At 59.0% G+C, this 14,554-nt stretch overlaps 1 protein-coding gene and 1 long non-coding RNA gene across 6 annotated transcripts in view; one reads left to right on the top strand and one right to left on the bottom strand.

The window, feature by feature from the left end:
* Nucleotides 1-289: 289 nt before the first annotated feature.
* LOC116581319 lies at nt 290-1,875 on the bottom strand. Its single transcript, XR_004282006.1, has 2 exons — nt 831-1,875; nt 290-503 (listed from the first exon to the last, which is right to left on the bottom strand). It is a non-coding gene; the product is annotated as an uncharacterized LOC116581319 (long non-coding RNA).
* A 6,320-nt stretch (nt 1,876-8,195) lies between these two features.
* Nucleotides 8,196-14,554, top strand: part of TNRC18 (trinucleotide repeat containing 18) — a 79,771-nt gene continuing 73,412 nt past the window's right edge. For all 5 annotated transcript variants that reach the window (XM_032328447.1, XM_032328452.1, XM_032328448.1 and 2 more), the window contains exon 1: nt 8,196-8,473. In XM_032328447.1, coding sequence (XP_032184338.1) covers nt 8,287-8,473 — 187 coding nt within the window. In that variant the 5' untranslated portion in view covers nt 8,196-8,286. The remainder of the gene's footprint in view (nt 8,474-14,554) is intronic.

Below are 14,554 nucleotides of genomic sequence, written 5' to 3'. Positions count from 1 at the left end.
CCAAGGCTCCCACAGAAAGATCGTCTGGGGGCCAGGTTTACCAAACCTTCTGCCTCCGGCCTCTGTCGCGGGCCGTTGCAGCAGTGTGTCACTGGCACGGGTTGGGGGAGGCGCCTCCGAGGGGGTGAATGCCTCGCCTTTCCACGGCCGTCCCCATCGGAGTCCCGAGCAAAGAGCAGACCGTTTGGAGGTGCCTATCCCCGATCGCGCGCAGCCTGTGCGGCTTCTGAGAGGTGCCCGCGTAGAGGCCTGTTCCCCGCCCCTCTGGCAAAGAGACGCACGAGGCTGGTGACATTAAGAGTTATTATTGCAAATGCACCTTCTCTGGGTCTGTCCCCCAGATGCTCCGTGACTGTTCAGGTAGAAAGACCACCGCCCCTACCAGGCGGCCACTAGAGCGATTACCGCTCTCCCCATGGTTGGGCTATTTGCGCCAAAGCCGAAAGCTGGTGGCTGATGTGGGAGCCGACTCGGGGCTGAGAGGCGAAAAGTCCCGAGTATGCCTGGCATAGAGGGAGGGATGGGCTGGTGTGGGGTGGGGAGCTGGATGAGCCCCCGCCTCCCAGCATGGCTCCCAGAGACACCCTGCATGGTCCTCAACACACTGGGGAAAAAAAAAAAAAAGAATAAAGGGGTAAAAGCCCACCTCCCTATATCCCACGCCGGAGGACGACTCAGGGCAGAGCGATGGGGCGGCATTAAAGCTGGGTCAACAGAGAAGTGGGGCTGGCTGAACTCTGAAAAGATGATCTAACCCCAGTGTCACCCCTTAATGGCGGGGCAATTGGGCTCAAGCAGGTGGCCGTGCGCCCATTCCAGCCTCACCGAACCTTCTTAGGAGCTAGTGCCTGGCCGGTGGCCCTTCCCCAGGCTGCGATCTGGTGAGGCCTGGGCTGGCTGGGGTCCGCCGACTCCAGGTATGGAAGGTGATGGCACTGAATGGGTGAGTCCGTTTCTCTCTTTGGTGAACAGGGAAGCTCCTGGCTTGATTCCCTGCACCGTCCCAGGGACCCCAGGCTGTGACCGGGAGAGCAGGGCCCCCGGTGAAGTCCGGATGGGAGGCTGGCCAGGAGCACCAGCGTGTGAGCAGCGGGAAAGGAGGTCCTGCATAGAGATTTATGGCTGCATCCGGCCCCATGTGCACCCAGCACGTCTCTGACCTCTCCGAGCCAAACAGTGGAATGGAAGACCCGACCCGGGCCGGGGAAAGGGGCCAGGGCCGGAGGCGGAGCTGAGACACATCGGGATCTGCTGCAGCCGAGCCTGGTGCTTCAGCGGCGGCTCTGCCCACCGAATGAGCGCTCTTGTCCCTTCGGCGTTCCGGCTTTGGTGCTGCAGTCCTCTGGCTTTCTGGAGGGTTGGGACCCCTCGTGGCCAGGCTGGCTGAACCCCAGCTCCGCTGAATATGGCTGAGCCAGTCGCAGAAAACGGAGGGCGAGAAGGATGTCCCGGGTGCAGCCTCTCCGGGTTTTCGAGGTGCCCGGGTCTGGAGCTCCCTGGTTGCCAGACCAAGGACCTGGAAACAGGCTCTTTTAAGCCCCAGATCCGGCCAGGGCTTCCTGAGCGGGCAGCAGAGGCCGGTGAACGCTCGGGGTCCCCTTCACCAAGAAGCCAGCACGGCGTGGGGACATAGGTCCGTCCTCACCCCCCCAGACGGTTTGGGGCGACGGGTGGAGGTGGCTCAGGTGTCCTTGCTTACCAAAAAAATGCCACTTTTCTCTGGGAGAAGGGGAGAATGTATGCAGGTGGCCAGCAACACCAGGGTTCCAGAAAGCGCTGGGTTCTGCCCGAATAGGGCAGCGTTGGCTGAGGCTCAGGGCAGAGCCGCCGTGACAAAGCCACCACCGGGGAGAACCGGGCTCCAAGTTGGCCTGTTCTTTTTTAAAATTTTTTAAAAAGATTTTATTTATCTATTTGACAGAGATCACAAGCGGGCAGAGAACAGAGGGGGCGGGGAGCAGGCTCCCCGCCGAGCAGAGAGCCCCATGCGGGACTCAGTCCCAGGACCCCGAAATCATGACCCGAGCGGAAGGTAGAGGCCTAACCCACTGAGCCACCCAGGTGCCCCTGTTCTTTGGTTTTAAAACAAAGGGGAATAATTTTGTCAGTCGGTTCCCGTGCACAGAGCCCAACGCCTAGAACACACAAAAGGGCTCTCCGCTCCGCAGCCCAGGGTGGCCGCGGGCGACTGCGCGGGCCTGGGCGCGTTCTCCAGGAGCTAAGGTTTGGGTTTCGAGGCGGTTCTCCCCGCCCCCCCATCCCAGCCGATTTTCTGCCCAGTCAGTACAAAACACACACATATACACACACTGCGTCAACCCACTTTTTGGCCGCAGACCCCGCCGGGTAAACAGAAGTATGTTGGGGGGGGCGGAAGATGGCGGCCAGACCCGAGCGGACCGCGGACCGGGCGCCTCAACTCCGCCCGGCACAGAGCGCCCAGGCCTGGCTCTGACATCACAGTATGGTCCGCCAGGGCGGGAAGAGTGCTTCCCCAGCCCCCGAAGCTCAGCAAGGGATCCCCAGGGGTGCCCTACGAATGGCAGGGGTCTCTAAAAGGAGCCCGGGCAGCGCCCACCCCTGGGCCTGGGATCTGTCCCTCCCCCCGCCCCAAGATGGCTCCTGGACGCTGTTTACCCCGCGACTGCGGGGGCACCGGGGCGCGGGCCCAGCAGCGAGGGGCGGGGGACGTGCAAGGACCAGGGTGCGCACAGGTCGGCCGCGGCGGGCAGCCCCTCGGCGGGACCCGGTGCGCTCCCACGCACGCTGCGCTCGGAGAGCCGGCGCGGGCAGGCGCCCTGGGCACCGCGCCGCCAGGCCCCGGGAGCAGCCGCCGCGTCCCCAGGCCCTGCGCCGGGGCCGGGCTCCGGCAGTGACTAGCGCGGCCGCGGGCGTGAGTGTATGCCGAGAGGGGGCCTGGGGCCCACAAAGGCCCAGGAGGAGGAGGTTGGGGGAGGGGGGTCTCGCCTGCCCCGAACCGCGACCCTAATGAAATGCAGGCTCGGTTCGCCACGCAGACAAGGCACATACTTGGAAAATGCAAACGCCATTGGCAAATGCAGGGCAAACAGGCAGAATTTTTATTAGCAACTAAATGATTTATGGCGCACATACCCCGCCATCACAATTACGGCGTCTTGGAGCATCCAGGGGTGAAAACATTAAACATTTATAAAAATAGGCCTTTTTTCCCCCCAACCCTCAAGTCCTTTGTATTCCCCACCTCAACTTTGTCAAGATATATATTTTTTGCCTGAGCTATGCGAAAATTAAATAAGACCCCCCCCCCAAAACCCCATTCCAGATCCAGGGCGGGGATAATGGGGTGGGGGACCAGGGTCTGGGCTCCGAATACTGGAGGGCAACCAGGGGGGTGGGGAAACGATGGGGGCTCAGGCGTGGGAGGGCCTTTTAGGAACCCACAAAGGCCTCCGGATAAGGCTCAAGGATGCTCGGCGCCTACCGGGGCTGCGCCCCTACGCACAGACCCTTCCCCTGCTTCGGCCTCCAGCAGCCCCACGCAGCTCAACTGCACTTATTTTATTTCTGCAGTCAACCCCCTCCCCCAAGGCACACAAAACACAATACCTCCTTTCTCTAACCCCCCTCTCCTCTCCGTCTTTGCTGCTGGCCGTCCCGGGGCCGCACCGGGAACCTCCCGCCGCCCCAGCCGCCACTGAGACCTGCGCGCCCTGCTCCAAGCGCGGACACCACCGCTGTTCCCCTCGGCTCCGGCTATTTTCGTTCCTTTCTTTACTTCTCACTCCTCCCTCCTCCCACTGCGGAGCTCTAGCTTCCAAAAGAGGGCAGCCTCGAAACCAGCGCAGAGGCTCCTGGAAGGGCAACTTGAAACTGCCCTCAAGAGGCTGAACTTTTTTTCCTCAAATTTATACTAGAATTAAATTAGACACCCCCAGTTCGCTTTCTCCAAGCCTATCCCCCCTCCCCGTTTTCTTCTAAAAGTGGAGAAAAGAAAATAGAACAAACGGGCGCTAACTAGCTCATTTTCCCCCCTCCAGAAAAGTTGCTTAAAAATGGATTAAAAAAAAAAAAAAAAAAAAAAAGACCCAGCGATGCGAAAACGCTGAGTCCGCAGCGCGGGGCGAAAGAGCGGGCTTCTCTTGTTTTAATTAAAATCTAATCACCGCGGTTGCTCTCCGAGGCAGGATCGGCAAGGATTTCTGCCCCTCCAAGCTTCCATTTGAGGGTACGTAATGCCCAGCCGGGCACGGGTCCCTGCGGGGCTGTAGAGAGGGTGCGGGGCCCCAGGGCGGCCCCTCCGACCGCGTCCGCAGTCCTAGCGCCCGCAGCCAAGTAGGTTGCCGCGGGCAGCTCCCGGCGACTCAACCCAGAAAGGATTTTGCTGAAAGCGCAAAATAAAAGTACAAAGTCTGGGGGATTGGGGCTCCCCTCCCCCTCCCGCCGCCGCGGCCAGCCAAGCACTTTTTGGGCTTGGCTTCTGCTTCCTCTGAGCTCAACAGATTTTTTTTTTTTTTTTTCCCGGTCTCGCCCTCCCTGGAGGGGGCGCGGCGGATGGAAGGCGAGAGAGGACCCCAGCCAAGAGGTTTTTAATATTACACTTTAATAGGTTTCAGAAGGCCCCGTGGAGAAATGCTAATAGGCTGAAATGTCAGAATCGAGAGGGAGTCAGTTCGCGCTCAGCCGATCTAATCCTTTTTTCTGCTCTGATTTTTTTTGGGGGGGGGGTAAGAGGAGGGGAGCGCCCACGCAAAGAAAGGCTTTGGGGAAGGGCGCGCGGTGCAAAGCGCCGCGGCCCCGGTCGGGGCCGAGCGGGGGGCGCGTCCCGGCCCGCGTTTCTATAGGAACCCCTTTTAGAAGATTAGAGACTCACCCGCTACCCGCCGCCGCGGCCTCTCCAAAATATTAATCAGTAACCATCTGACACCGCGTTTCAGGGAGGGACCCGCAGGCCGAGGCTAGGAAAACGGCCTTCACGCCTGCCCATCCCACCCAACCGCGCAGCCGGGGGAAAAGGAATGAATCGCTGCTTTGTTTTAAAAGGGGGAGTTAAAAAGGGAAAAAGCAGCCCTTGTCTGTTTTGGCGTCTCCAGCGCGCGTTCTGGAAGGCGCGCCCCAGGGGAGGTAGGGGGCCAGGGCCCGGGCGCGGGGTGCAGCCCGCCGGGCCCCAGGCCCTTCCCGGCTCGCTCGGCTTGTCACCTCCTCCTGCGAGCAGGAAGCTGACAGGCGGCCCATTAAACCGCGCCTTGCAAAGCCCTGGATTGCGGCGACAACCATCTTCCTCTATTTTGATCACTCAGCCTAGACGCCGGGGGAGGGGGTAGGAAGAGGGAGGAGAGGGAGGAAAGGGGGGGGGTCCGAGCCGGTGGAGGGGGAGGGCTGCCTAGAAACGGCCGGGAAAAATTCTCACCACCAGTTTTGATCATTCAGCCCCGCCGTGGGGAGCCTGGAAACTGCTGGAGCCCCTTGGTCCGTAATTGGTTTTATAGGAATGGCTGAGGGCCAAGGTGTTTACATGCGCGTGATTGGCGGTGGGCGCGGCCAATAGATGGAGGCCGGGGGCCGGCCTGGGGGGGGAGGCGGGCACCCGGGAACAATGCGTGTTTCTTCGCTGGAGAGTACTCCCCTCCCCCAACCGCCCCCTCCCCCCTCCCGCTGGCTTTTTTTTTTTTTTTTTTTTTTTTTTTAGATCCAGCGAGAGGAACTTGAAAGGGGGGTTGTGTAATGTACCTTTTCCAATCCCGGGCTGTATATGGAGATTTGGGATTCTTTAAACCGGCGCTACCTGGATTTTATTAAAAAGCGGGGAGCTCCGCGGGAGGAAAGCTGGCTTTTCCGGGGGCTGCGGGAGCCGGGCCGCGGGAGGGCGGAGGAGTTGGCGCGCCGAGCGCTCGGCCCGGGGAGCGGTTTTCTACCAAAAAAAGGAAAGGCGGGCAAAAAGTGTGAGGCGGCTGCGGGTGGCGAAGGGGAGCAGCAGCCGCGGGATGGCGGGCAGCACGGGCGCCTAGCCGCGCCGGGAGCCGGGGCCACCACCGGAGTCGCAGTCACCGGAGCCCGGAACCGGGAGCCCCGCCGCGCCAGGTACGCCGCCGGGCCGCCCGTCCGTCCCTGGCCGGGCGCGACGGTCTCCAAACTTCTCCGGCTGACCCCCCCAACCCGCCGCCCCCTCGGGATGCGCGGGGGGATCCCCGCAGCTCTCCGGCCCCCAAGAGCTGGATCGGGGACCGGCGTCGGCGAGGTGGGGGCACCCTGGGAAGGGTGGGGGCGGGCCACGGTGCCTCGGGCGCCCACCTGAGCCCTCAGCCCCGCTCCAGCCCGCCCAGCCGAGCTGAGGGGCGTCGGTTCCCTTCTCGGTTCCCGGCAGGCGGCGGGGGAGCCAGGGACGCCGAGACGTTTTCGATTATAGGCTGTTTTTAATTAAAAGCCGGAATTCAGCCATTTTAAGTGCGTTTAAGAGGGGGAGAAAAGTAGAGAGAACGCAGCGGAGCCCGCAGATGGCCGAGCCAGCTTCTCGACCAGAGCGAGGGTGTTCCGGGGGCCTTCACCTCGACTTCCCCAAAGTGGGGCGTCGGGGCAGCCTCCGAAGCGCTAGCTTTTAAAAAGAAAGCTACACAAAGAACATTAAAAAAAAAAAATCACGGAAAGCTCATCGCCTCCTTAAGACATGTATCCTCGGATGTGGCGATCTTAGATTTTTCCAAAGTAAACGCGGATCTGGTAACCAGAGCCTGATGGGAGTGAGCGAGGGAGGGAGGGAAGGGGGTGTTTGTAACCAAAACCGGGTTAAAATAAGTACCCTTAGAGAAGTTGGGGAGGGAGGCTGGAGAAGGAGACCGGGGGGGTTTGCGGCGGAGGGGGTCTGCAGTTTGGGGGGCTGGGCGCCGGTCGCGGGGCTCAGGGCGGGCACCCGGAGCTGGTGGCTTTGGCGTGGATCGGCGGCTCTAGGAGCGCCCGGGCCTCCCAGAATCTGGAATCCGAGCTGCTGCGGGCAGACGGAGAGCGAGGGCACGGTTGGCTCCAAGACCCCCTCCCGCCCCCATGGGAATCGGCAAAGGACAAATCTTTTAAACAAACAGCTTTAAACTGGAGCTACAGGGGGATTTACCCAACGCTGGGGGAGGCGCCCCTTGGTCTGCCCGCGTTGCGAAGGTTTTCTTTGTAGATTATTTTTGGGTTGGGGGTGGTAAGCTAGGGTAGGAGCAAGACCCTAGAGCCCCTTGCTTCCACTCTGACCGCCCCCCTCCCCCCCAGATCCCCCGCGACAGGCCACGTCCTCGGGCCGCAGGATTCCCAGGCCAAGGCGTTGGAAAATGAAACCAAAGCTTGTTTTGAAGGATTCTTTCCAGTCCTCGGGCGAGAATGCCACGTCTCGGGTCCTCGTACTCAGACTCTGCGACTCACAGTGGCCCGAGGGGGGCGGCGGGAGGAGGCACGAAGTCTCTTTAAAAATAATAAACTGGCTTTGCACCTTCTCTCCGGAAAAAAACCAAACCAAACCAAAACAACAACAACAACAACAAAAAACGCTAATTGGTGGCTCAGGGCGAGCTTAGGGAAAGCAGACTCAAAATAGGCAGGCCAGGGGCCAAGAAGGTTAAATATTAAACTTGCCGGATCAGATAGTGACACAGGGTTTAGGGAGAGATTTCGAACTGCTCGTGGAAAAAGGTTTCGCGGTTTGAAACCCTCCAGCATGTGACGGCCAGGAATCAGTCCCACTTGGGAGGTTTTGTATTTATGCAGCCGGGGCGCGGCTGAGGGGCCTTTCCCACTTTCGGGAGGACCCGTGAGCCGCCGAGCCAGTCTGGGCTGGGGCGCAGCGCGCCGCCGGCCACTTACCGAGCCAAGTGCCGGGGAGCCTGAAGCCGCTGGAGGAAGGAGCATGGATTTTTATTTTTTATGGAAAAGGGGTTACCCCCGATTTCATTTCTGGCCACCCGATCCGCAGTCCCCGACCCCGAACGGCAAGACGACTTTCTGAAACTTTGTTTTTCCCCCCTTCCTTTTTCCTCCCCCCCCCCACCCCGTTTCTTCTGCGGCCCATCTCCTCTCCCTTCCAAGACGCCGTGTGCGCCGCCTCGCGCAGCTCCGCCTGGCCGCCCGGAGGGGCCCCACCGCCGGCCGCCTGTGCGCCCCGGGCCGCGGGCCCGCAGCCGAGCGCAAGCCCCGCTGGCCGCCGCCGCCATGCACGCCGCGGAGCCCCCGCCGCCCGAGGACTCTGGGACTACGCCGAGGCCGAACTTTTAGGTCCCACTGAGCGAGGCCCGCGGGCCGGGTGGGGGGCTGGCTGCGGCACTCCCGCGGAGGATGGATGGCCGAGACTTCGGGCCCCCGCGGTCCGTGCACGGCCCCCCGCCGCCGCTGCTGTCCGGCCTGGCTATGGACAGCCACCGCGTGGGCACCGCTGCGGCCGGACGCCTGCCCGCTTCTGGCTTGCCCGGCCCGCTGCCGCCCGGGAAGTACATGGCCGGCCTCAATCTCCACCCGCACCCGGGTAAGTGCCCCGCGCTGTGGCCGCCCCCTCCGGTCCCCGCGGGATCCTGGGGAGGGAGGCCCGGGAAAAACTGCTCGGCCTGTTCCTGGGCATTCTCGGCAGGGACGCGGCACCTCCCTTTCCCTCGGCGGGTCCACGGGAGTGAGGACAGGCTCAGCTCCCCGGGCCCGGGACAGAGGCCAGTCCCGAGGCCCCGGGGGAAAGGGATGCGCGGCTCGGTTGCTTTCCCCTTTCCCCGGTGCGCCGGTGCCCTCCCAGAGCACACGCGTCTGCAGAAATCCGAACCACCGGGGCGAAATCCCGGGGCCCTTGCGGCTCCAGCCCAGGCTGGGGGTTTCAAAATCTGAGCAAGAAAAGAATAAGCCAGCTCCACACCCTTTGAGACATCCGTTCCCCGAGCTCGGATCCTTTTCTTGGCAAACGCCCTTGCCCGGCGCCCGTGGGCCCCGGTTCCGTTCCAGCTCCTCCGTTCGCCCTGCGCGTGGTCTCCGGGCACCCCTCAGCAGTGGGGCTGTGGGGAGGGCGGAGATCTCGGCCTCCAGCCGGCGGGCGGACACTTGCGGGAGGAGAGCGGCTGTCCCAGAACTCACACCCCGGCAGGAGCGCAGCAGCTCCGACACCAGGAACCCGGTGTTCTCCGGCCGGCGCGCGGCGCGGTGGGGCGCAGAAACTGGGCCACCGCCATCCCGGAGCTAGGGGAAGGAAGCGGCGTGGGAGCGGATCTGGCCGGCCCCGAGCGGCGTAGGGAAAACCTTGGGTCTGACATGGAACCGCGGGAGGAGGTGGCGGAGAGGGCCCGGAGGCCTCTGCCATTTTCCGAGAGGGCTGCTCAGGCTCGCTAGGAATGACACCCGGGCAGGAGAAGCTTGTCTGGAGCTGGACGCGGCCGCTGCAGTTGGGAAGGGAGACCAGGGGACCTCTAGACCTGCCGCCGAAGGACACCGGGTCCCTCCCCTGGCTGCCTCCAGCTTCTTCGCCAGGCGTCCTACGTTTCACTTAAAAAAAAAAAAAAAAATCCATCTCTCCCACTTCCAGAGTGTAGACTGGGAGGCTTGCGATTTCTCCGGGAAGCCACCGACTGCGCCCTCTGTGTTGGAAGGGACGCCTCTGGCCTCCCTGGCCCTGTCCCACCGATCCTGCCCGCTCTAGCCGAGGCCGCGCTCGCCGGGTTTTGCCTCTCTTTGATTTTTCTCACGGAACTTTTCAGGAACCGGAGTCCCGGGGCTCGGCGGGACAAAGGGCCTTTGTGAAGCGCTGGGCAGGGGAGGGGCACTCGTGGGGCGGCAAGCGCATACATCCCCGCCCGAGGGGGCGCAAGGACTGGGTCTTGGCCTCGGGGCCTGCGTGTGCCCCCGCCCCCCCCCCCCAGGAGCTGCGGCCACATTTCCGCCCAGGGGTCCATGACCAGGGCTACGATTTTCTCTCAAATGTGTGCTGTGGGTGAGGGAGGGGTGTGGGGATTCTAGAGGAGGGGTCTGGGCTGTCCTGGGGTACAAAGGGCCGCTGGGGCCATCCCCTTTTACGCGCCCCCGGGGCCATCCCCTTTTACGCGCCCCCAGAGGCCACGGTAATTTTTGTGTTCCCGTGTCTTTCGAGCTCATCCGGTCACTCAGTCCTGAGCAAGGACCAAGTTCTTCAGCCTGGGAGTCAGAGCCTGGATTTTCCTGGCTGGCCTTCTGCCTTCCCCCAGTCAGGGAGAGGGCACCCCATCTAGAGTCTGGTTCCTACCTGACCAGAGGCCAAAAGCCCTAATGAGCAACAGTGCAAACAGCCCCTATCAAGGGGGTTCCTGGGTCTGCCTGCAGCAAGCCAGAGCCCCGCGGCAGACCACGTAACACCCATGGGTTCGATGGGGAGGCTGAGGCAGGAGGTTACTAGCAGGCAGGAGGAGGAAGTCCAGTTGGATGTGGCTGCAAAGGCCTGTCTTCTGGGCCTCCTGCTTTTGGAGCTGCCTGACTTCTGCGTGCTTGGCCGCTGAGGTCATGGAGGAAGTAGCAGGCAGGCTCTGGGAAGAGCTGGCTGGCCTGTGTTCACCTGGGAAGGAAGGCCGGAGGGCGCTGGTGCTCCCCCTTATTCCTCCCACCGTGAGTGGCCGCTGGGAGACCCTGGACCCTAGGCCAACGCCTAGAGCCCAGCCCTGTGCTAATCCCATTAGCCTGGAGGTGGAGGGCTGCTTCCCATTCACTGCTTGGGTGGGGTGGATTACAAATTCCTCAACCCAGCACCCCTCCCCCTTTCTTTGCTGGGTGCAGGTGCTAAATTTTCTCTTTGAGGCGCTTCTCCTACTTGGCTGTCAGCAACTTAGGTCTGGCCAGTGTTATCAGCCCTATCTTTGTTTGTTTGTTTTTGTTCTGGGAACCCGGGAGAGACTGAGCCTTGTGCCCTGGGTCACACAGCAAGGCAGTGAGAGGCCGGGTTATCTCTGGACCCCTTCCCAGTTTGCGGAGGCAGAGTAGGTGGGAGTGCGTATGAATCCAGCCCTCCTAGGCAGAGGGAGTTGCCCCAGAGCTCTGGGCTGGGCTGTGACCCCATGCAGGCAGGTGTTGATGGGGGTTGTGGTGAGTGAAGATGTCCAGGAGAAGATGCTTTTCCTGTATCATGGGTCTAGGCTGAGGGGTTGTGCCCTTTCTTGGGCAGAAGAGGAGGTAGGTCAAGAATGAAAGCTTTGGTTAGCCATTACTTTTCCCATAACCTTGAGTATTGTTGTAGCCAGTGAGTCCTTAAATGTTAGCAGGAGTCAGTGAAATGGACAAGTAAGTGACAAGCACCTGGTAGGCTTGCCTCTCTGCTCTGGGGTTGGGAGGCCTGGACTCCAGGTCCTCCTCAGGCTGCAATTAAAGACCTATTAGCAGGATTTTGTACTTGGATGTTTATTCTCCCTGCCCCCATTCCTGAGGCTGGCTGGGCCCTGGAAGATACATGAATGGGGGGTGGAACCCAGGGATAAGTATGGAGAGAGAGGCCATGCACTTTGGACTGGCCAGTGGACAATAGGGAGGGGGCCACCGGCCTTTTCCCGGGCGCATCAGCTCTATCTCTGGAATCCAGCCCGTCGGCCTACTGGGATTGATTTAAAGAGATTAATCAGTGGGACTGGCTGGTGGAGTGATGCGATCAAGAGATAAAGGAGATGTGCTCGGTGCTTCCTCCTCCAGCCCGCAGCTCCAAGCGTGGCAGAGGCCTGGGGGAGGTTCTGGACTCCAGAGGGGTCTCCCCAGCCCACTGGCTCTCTGAGCCTGCCGGTTCTTTGGCTCTCCATCTAGGCGCTTCCTTTCTTGTTCACATGGTTCGGCAAACCATTTCCAAGTGCGTCCGGCAGGCCAGGCACTGCTCTGGCAATGACCAGACAAAAATCTTTGCCCTCCTTGGAGCTCCCATCCTAGTGTGGGGGCTGGGCAGCGAGCACACAAATCAGTGAAGGAAATAATTTTTAAATAGAGGGGTGAAGGAAAGAGTGTGCCGAGGTCTGTTTGAGCTGGAGTGAGGGGCTCCCAGGAGTGAGCGTCGATAGGAGCAGGGCAGTGGGTGGTGGTGGGGGGGTGGTGAGCTGGGGGTAGGGCAGGAAGGGGACCCTGCAGGTCCCCAAGGCCAGTGTTGAGGTCTTGGGATTTCGAGCTGAGGAATGAGAAGGCAGTTCAGGGTTTTAAAAGGAGGTAGTGATTCGAAGTGAGGAACCTTTTACAGAAAGGGTCTGGACTCTTTAAAAAAAAAAAAAAAAGTGTCTGTGGCATACAAGACAAAGGCAGGCCAGGAAATGTTCCTGATTAAAAGACAGAAAGAAATGTGACAGCAAAAGGCAACGTATGGCCTGCGATTGGATCTTGGATCAAGGAAGAAATTGCTCTAAAGGACATCCTGGGGGCAATTGATGAAATTGGAGTATGGGCTGTAGATTAGCTGATAGTATCAGATCAATAGTAGGTCTCATGAAGTTGATAACTGTACAGTGCTTTTGGAAGAGAATGTCCTTGCTTTTTGGAAGTAAGAACGCTGACATGCTTAGGGACAGGGGATGCGATGGCCACCGCTGACTCAGGAATGGCTCGGGAAGAGAAAAAGTAGTATCTGTAATTTATCTATACGTAGGGGAGACACGGATACATCACGGACGCTGGGTAACGTAGAGGGTGAGAGAGTTCACGAGGGCTGGACCTGGGGAGGGTCATGTGACGGGTCATTGTGCTACTTCCAACTTCTCTTGGAGTTTGAAATTATTTCAGAATAAGCATTTCACAGAATTAGTCTGGGTTGCCAGCTGGAGGCTGTCTGGTAGATAGTGGTGAGGAGGCGGTTGGGGAGGTGACGGTGGCCAGGGAAGGAGGTTGGAGGCAGCCAGGGTTTTGGGGCCTGGGAGAGGCTTGGGCTGCTTGGATGGATCCAGAAGGGCGGAAAAGGTGGAGAAAAGCTGGGCGGGGGGGGGGGGGGGGGGATGTGCAGGAACAGAACTGGGGAGAAGGTGGTGATTTTAAGCATTCTTGATTTGGAAGTGACCAGCTCGGGGGTGGGAGCAAACTTAGCTCCCTTCTGGTCACACGGAGCCCTGTCTTCCACCCCTGTCCTGGACTTCCCAGGCCAGCTTTAGTGGGGCGGCGGCGTGGGAACTGGTGTCCAGACAGGTCTTGGGCCTCCCCAGGGGCTGCAGGGAGCCCTGGCCCTCACAATCTGGCACATTCTGGGCCCTCACAAGCCATCTAAAGATTCGGCCCGGCAGTCTCCAAGTTGGCCTAGGGAGGGGCTGAGGTTAGATTGGAGTCTGCCATCTAACTTCTCTGCACGTACTGGGTGCGCAATCATTCTCTAAGCCTTGACTTTCTCATCTGTAAGATGGGGTCATTCGTGGTACTAAACGTGTTCCACGGTTGTGACGTTTGATCGAGCAGGTCCCTTCCAGGTGCCTAGCTTAGGCCTGGCACTCTGCAAAAGTTACAGTAAAAGTGATTGCTGTAATTACTGTTATCGTTAACTGATGACTCAAGCCATCAGGCTAACAAGTTAATTCCTTGTTCTAGTCCGGTCCTCTCCAGGGGCCTCTGGAATCGTGTATATGGCCCTTGGGCTCCTGGGGCTCCTAAGGTCCCAACCTGAACCCATCAATTTAATTTCTCTCTCTCTTTTTTTTTTTTTTTTTTTTTTTTTGGTGTAACAGATACACTGTAATACGTTTCAATTGGGAGTGTTGAGAACATTGCATATTTCCAAAATGAGAACACCCATGTAACTACCAACAAGCTCAAGGTCAGGATGGTTCCAGCGTCCATAAGAAGGCTCCCTCGTGTTTCCCCTAGGGACTATCAGCCCTGCCTCCAATATCATTCTTATTTCTGCTACCTTAGATTCGATTTACCTATTTTTGAACTTCTGTCAGTGGAATCACACAGCAAGCCCTCTTTTATTTCTGGTTGGTCTTGCTCAGTGTTTTATGTGTGAAATTCATCCATCTTTGGGTGTGTGCAGTAACTGATCTCTTGTTGTAGAGTATGATACATAAAAATAGCACCATTTATCCACGCCTGTCGATGGACACTTAGATTGTTTCCAGTGTTTGCAACGGATAGTGGGGTTATGAACATGGCCTTTTGGTGCACGTACGTACACACTTACTGTTTGGAAATAATATCTAGGAGCAGATTGCCGCGTCACAGGGTGTACGTTCAGTCTTAATAGTTGTGAATTTCCTAGTGGTTTGCACCATTGTCCATTCTAAGTGGTAGTGTTCTGGTGCCTCTGTGTCTTTGCCCATAGTAAGACATTGTCTGTTTCTTCAGCTTCTGTTCATGCTGGGGGTTGTGTGTTAGCATCTCATTGTGTGTGCCTTTTAAACATTTCTCCTCTTTTATTTTATTTTATTATTTTTTTAAGATTTTATTTATTTATTTGACAGAGAGAGATCACAAGTAGGCAGAGAGTCTGATGCGGGACTCGATCCCAGGACCCTGTGATTATGACCTGAGCCGAAGGCAGAGGCTTAACCCACTGAGCCACCCAGGTGCCCACCTCTTTTATTTTTTTAACTTTTATTGGGAAAGAGTCTTCCTACTATAAAGCTCCCCCCCTTGACAGTGTGCAGTTCTGCTTTATGCT

Source organism: Mustela erminea, chromosome 20 (genome assembly GCF_009829155.1).
Source record: "Mustela erminea isolate mMusErm1 chromosome 20, mMusErm1.Pri, whole genome shotgun sequence".
NCBI classification, from domain to species: Eukaryota; Metazoa; Chordata; class Mammalia; order Carnivora; family Mustelidae; genus Mustela; species Mustela erminea.
Note: the sequence above shows the minus strand (reverse complement) of the source record. Positions and strands in the feature narration are given on the sequence as shown.